The sequence below is a fragment of the Micropterus dolomieu genome, linkage group LG09 (genome assembly GCF_021292245.1).
Source record: "Micropterus dolomieu isolate WLL.071019.BEF.003 ecotype Adirondacks linkage group LG09, ASM2129224v1, whole genome shotgun sequence".
Lineage (NCBI taxonomy): Eukaryota > Metazoa > Chordata > Actinopteri > Centrarchiformes > Centrarchidae > Micropterus > Micropterus dolomieu.
The window spans coordinates 3,015,321-3,021,327 of NC_060158.1; the positions used below are offsets into that span (position 1 = coordinate 3,015,321).

General features: G+C 41.2%; 1 protein-coding gene across 1 annotated transcript in view; it reads left to right on the forward strand.

Annotated features, from left to right (window-relative positions):
• Positions 1–2,563: 2,563 nt before the first annotated feature.
• The window catches only part of LOC123976598, a 7,334-nt gene continuing 3,890 nt past the window's right edge, over positions 2,564–6,007 (forward strand). Inside the window, exons 1-3 of the mRNA XM_046058903.1 lie at positions 2,564–2,712; positions 4,326–4,471; positions 4,957–5,021. Coding sequence (XP_045914859.1) covers positions 2,593–2,712; positions 4,326–4,471; positions 4,957–5,021 — 331 coding nt within the window. The 5' untranslated portion in view covers positions 2,564–2,592. The remainder of the gene's footprint in view (positions 2,713–4,325; positions 4,472–4,956; positions 5,022–6,007) is intronic.

Consider the following 6,007-nt stretch of genomic DNA (forward strand, 5'->3'; position numbering starts at 1 on the left):
TTCCTTTGGAAATCAAGGTCCCAGAGTCTGGAGGAAGAGAGGAGAGGCACAGAATCCACGTTGCTTGAAGTCCAGTGTAAAGTTTCCACAGTCAGTGATGGTTTGGGGAGCCATGTCATCTGCTGGTGTTGGTCCACTGTGTTTTCTGAGGTCCAAGGTCAACGCAGCCGTCTACCAGGAAGGTTTAGAGCACTTCATGCTTCCTGCTGCTGACCAACTTTATGGAGATGCAGATTTCATTTTCCAACAGGACTTGGCACCTGCACACAGTGCCAAAGCTACCAGTACCTGGTTTAAGGACCGTGGTATCCCTGTTCTTAATTGGCCAGCAAACTCGCCTGACCTTAACCCTATAGAAAATCTATGGGGTATTGTGAAGAGGAAGATGCGATACGCCAGAGCCAACAATGCAGAAGAGCTGAAGGCCACTATCAGAGCAACCTGGGCTCTCATAACACCTGAGCAGTGCCACAGACTGATCGACTCCATGCCACGCCGCATTGCTGCAGTAATTCAGGCAAAAAGTATTGAGTGCTGTACATGCTCATACTTTTCATGTTCATACTTTTCAGTTGGCCAACATTTCTAAAAATCCTTTTTTTGTATTGGTCTTAAGTAATATTCTAATTTTCGGAGATACTGAATTTGGGATTTTCATTAGTTGTCAGTTTTAATCATCCCAATTAAATGAAATAAACATTTGAAATATATCAGTCTGTGTGGAATGAATGAATATAATATTTAAGTTTCACTTTTTGAATGGAATTACTGAAATAAATCAACTTTTTGATGATATTCTAATTACATGACCAGCACCAGGGACAAACAAGCAGGCGGGAGCAACCAGGTTAGAGGGATAACGACTAACGAGACAACCAGGCAGAGGGATTACTGGGGAAACAGACAAAACACAGGTTACTAAACACAAGCCATATCAAAATATGATGGAACAATTCAGAATATTATAAATAACAAACTAATCCAGAGACAAGCAGACTGATCACAAAGAAACTACAACCCACAGGGAAAACAAACTGAACTGGGATCAGATAGGGGCAATATATCCACACAGAAGTACACAGACCAGGAGTCACCACTAAGACCTGAACTAAGGCACAAGACAAGGAACTAAGACACAGAACTACGAACTAAGATAAGACCGATACTAAGTAAACTTAAACTTGCCAATGAATGAAATAATAAACAAGGCTACACAGAGAAACAGGATCGTGACAGTGACATCAGGTATTCATTTTGTTTTTTGGCATCTACTCAAAATTAATGGGAAGACTGGTATTTTTGCTGCAGCACATGTTTTAGTCTGAATCCATCCTTAGGCTGAAGTGACGCTACTGATCTGATGTGGGTCGAAGGGTTTGTCTGTTCGCTGTACAAACACCAACTAACAGTAGACCAAAGAGTTCATTGTTGGCTTCAGAAAAACCAAATGCAGTGACCTCCCCTTCTGACATGCTGCCTTTTTTAGAGAATCACTACAAGGGCCGGTATGAAGACAGTCAGGGTTGTGGTCATTTATGAAAGCTGCGTAGTTAGGTGTCTGAGAAGACTCTCATTCATCCAGATCGTAGTTATCCAAGGGAGGTTAAAATCAAGGGCACTGGAGAGTGGTTGAAGATACTCGAAGACGTTTCTTCAGTACTGACTGGCAGGAAGTCCCAGCTGTTATCAAGGGGATGGATACAGCTTGGCTCGTTGGTGCTCCTGGCTGTTGGAATGACCGTGGTCGTTGGAGTCACCTGAGGCGAAGTCTGAGCAACCATTGTTGGCTTTCTGAAACGTCAGTGTAGCAGATGAATGTGGTTCTCACTTTTGGAAACAGACCTCAGTCACTGTTGAGGTCTATTCAGCCTACTTTAAGATATTGGATTTCTCCAGAGTTGCTTACCCCACCTTTAAATGTTCTTACCTTTCAGACTGTTCTCATCTCAGGGCGTTTCAGAAAAAGTGACAAAGCGTAGTTCTTGGACACCAAAGGTGTACCCTTTAGTGTCTGTATAAGATGCTCTGGGCTGTCTCGTGCAGACCGGAAATGCTACTAGCTACAGTGCCTAAACCTAAGTCACTGACTTTATGTATGTCAACCGGCTAACCCCTATAGTTGTGCCTCACGGGTAGCACAAGGGTACCTTTAGCATCAAATAAACACGCTTTATGAAAGCGTCTGTAATCACGCACTGAGATGAGGACACGTACTTTTCTACACTGATTGTGAATTGTGACTTGCGTTTGTAGCTGTATCAACACTGATTAATGGGGTTTTGGATATTGCAGCAGCAGAGCAGAGCTCAGGCTTTCTCAGTCCAGGTTTCAGCTGGATGGAAGCAGTCGTGTGCTGCTCTGTATACTCAGTGTGTTTTTTGGTGGCCAAGGGCAAATCAACAAGTTAGTAAATGATTGATACAGAAACCAGACAATTTCATTATGAAATCCTACAACCACAGCAAACCCCGAATCCCCTTTGAACAAGCAGAGAGATACGCTTTTTATGTAAATAATGCAAGCAGTCACAAACATAATGGCCAGACGGCTCAGTGTTGGTTTCCACTTCTGAAGCTCACCAGCTGTAGCATCATGAATCTGTGGTTCAGCACTCACTTCCTGGTTGTTGGGCTGTTTCTGAGCAGCTCGGCTGTGACACCTGAAGAATGCCAACCCTTGGTCACTCCTTTGTCCCTGGCCGACCCCAGCATGGTAAGGCTTCCTTCCCGGGTCTTTAGATTAGAATTAGTACTCAGGCACTGAAGCAGTATTCAGCTTTTCGGGGAATTCTTAGCCTCAGTTTATGCCTCTCATCTGTTAGCGTTAGCACTCCATTTGATTTAAAGCTAAGCATACATTTCTTTTCAAGATAAATGCACTGCAATTCTGTGAAATCCCAGAAGACAAGTGCAGCAACAGATTTTTTTTTTTTATCAGATGGTTATTAGAGTTATTGTTAGAACAGCAGTAAATATATAGATAAACCACCTTGAATGTAACATTGACACATGGGAGGCACAAACTGGGGATAAGAAATTATTTTTTCGTGAGACTGAGATGTTCAGATGGGTGTTTTGTCTGTGTAGTACTGAGCCGGAGTCAGGATGGCGTTAGCCTAGATAGCATATAGACTGACGGAAGCCTAGAACCAGCTACTTTAGCTCCATCAGGAGACTCAACAACTCCAAAGCTGTCTGATCTCTAAAGTCCTGAACTCATAGTGGGGTCATTGGTTTGAATTCTGTACGAACTCCAACGGATAGGTTGATGATTTACCCGGTAGATTTGTCGTAAAAAGGTAACTTAAAATAACTTAACAAGTGGCCATTTTCAATCAGCAATCTTGTGTTAACAAAGTCCACATCTAACAAAGTACAGTCCAGATGGCTGGAATTGTTCTCACTCTGACCCTTTTATCGACAATAGCAACAACTCCCAGCATGCATTTCATCATCATCCTCCAGATTTCCGTTGAGTCAACATTCATTTGTTAGTCAACTTCATGTTTTCATTGGACAGTTTAATGTTGTATAACTGCCCTGCCTCTACATTTGTTTATTTAGCTGACGCTTTTATCCAAAGCGACTTACAATTGCTATATATCAGAAGTGTCTTGCTCTCAGGGGAGTCACAGTGGGGAGTTGAACCCAGGTCTCTCACACCAAAGGCATGTGCCTTATCCACTGTTCCATCAACACCCCCTATCAAGACATTCCATCATCAAATATCAATAAAGACAAATAAATACTGTCTATATGATGGGAACTTAAATAGGCAATAACCACACGTTGAGAATTAGTTGCACTAGAGAGGCCCGGTCACAGAATTACAGTACATATCAGAGGCAAACCAAGACAGTTTGTAACAGTTTGACAACTCTGTTGAGTCCCGTGGTCCCAAATTGTTTTGGAGTGTAGGAGAGGATTACTGTCAAGGTAATCAACAAATAGTTTGGCAACTGTTTTTTCAAAAACCTTTGAAAGTGCAGGTAAAGTTACGCTGACTGAATCTCACAAAGCTCAGACAAAGCTATATAGTTTTGTTTTTATAAAACAAATCATGTTACTGGACCATTGACGTAACGTATTTTGTCACAGAACAGTTGTATTGAAGTGCAGCCTACTAATCTTAGCGTGTTAATGTTAGCTTGAGTGCTACTGTGCAGTTTCTACTGAAGTGTATTCTGCAAAACAATAAGTTCACAAGAAATTGTTAAAGAAAAACACATCAAACAAAAAGATATTGTTACAAAGATATTTGTTCATATTTCTTTCGATGAAAGATGTTTGTCTGCTCTGACTAACTGACTCCATGTTTGTGTGCAGATGTACGGCAGGATGAACTTCATCATGGGTTACGTTGATATTGACGTATATGACACCATCCTGAAGTCAACTGAGAGCTCCTGGATGAAAATCACTCCGTCTCCGTCCAGGACTGGTGTAGTTGTGATGTCTCAGGCGAGCAAGATGTGAGTTAATAAGACATCAACTGTACACATAAACATAATAACTTCTGTAAATAATATTTTTATCATAAATGAATAAACATTTGAGGAAATCTTGCACAACTAAATGCACAACTTAAGTTAACATAAGTAAGATTTAAAATTATGAGAATGAAGATGGAACCAATGAGTTTGGCAAAGTGGTCACTGTGAAATATTCCTTAATCCAAACCAGAGAAGGACAGACCCGCTAATATTACCCTAAACTCTCATTTTATCGATTAGTAGCATCTTTTCCAGACAGATCACAGTGGACAGTGGATGGAGTTTACCCAGTTGTAGTATTTTCATGACGTCCTGTTTGGTTTAACAGTTTACAGAGCTTTCAAACGTATCACACAGCCTCCATCAGCTGAAGGAATCTTAACTTTTCAAACCAACATAGACGAGAAGACCAAAAACAGCTCTGACTGAATATGAACTCACATCTTCCTCTATCTTTTTTCCAGAAATGGAACCTGCTTTAACTTAACAGTTAACGTAACTATTGATGGCGACACTGTGACATCATCATGTAAGTAACCTGATCTGTAGTTTCTACGTTAGTTCTGTAAGTCGCAAAGTCCAGCAGGGGAGGTCATGTATCAGACTGCATCACACACACAGATCTAAAGCAGCTGTGGATGACAGACACCGCTAATACTCAAACAGTAAACTTAAACTGCGTACAGATACTGTACTTAATTGACATTTTCTATTCAAGATTAAACAATAAACAAAAATAAATAAGGGGAGAAATATAGAGTTTTACAAGTGTTGCTCTATGGACAGTAATGTCCGTCGGTCCTCCACTTTGGCTCCTTACAGCAGCTGTTGGATGGATTATGATGAAATGTGGTATCAACTGTAACAACTTTAATGATCCTCTGACTTTTCATTGCCATCATCAGGTCAACATATAATAATAATAATAATAATACTCTTTATTTGTAGAGCACTTTCCAAAAACAAGTTACAAAGTGCTTTAACAAGTGTAAAGACAATTAAAGCTGCAAGCAGCGTTGGGCGGGCCCTCGCACTTGTAAGCGCGTCCGCGCGTGAGCCGGCCGAGTCGCACATTCTGGAGCTCTGCCGGTGCGGCTGTGAATTTCCTACGCGGTTCCGACACCGCATGAAGGTGCTATATGTCACTTCCTGTGTCCCCTATGTGGAGCTACATAGCACTTGCCGCTATGAATATAAATCGGTATTGACGTGTAGATGTCTGCGGGGTGGGAGAGTTATCAAGCACGTAAAGTTTGTTTCAGATGTGAGCATGTACACTGAACAATAATGTACCCAAACAATAAAATAAATTCCTTTTATATTTCCCTGCCTTGTTGTTTATGTGTACATACAGAGGAAGAATGTGAGAACAGCACACATTTCATCGTTACTGTGTGTTAGAGCATGGGAGAACAGTGGATACTTTTAATACAGCCCACACCCCTAATACTGTGTAACTATAACAAGTAGAGAACAGAAGAAAAAGATGTTCTTTCTTTACAACTGTCTGCATAG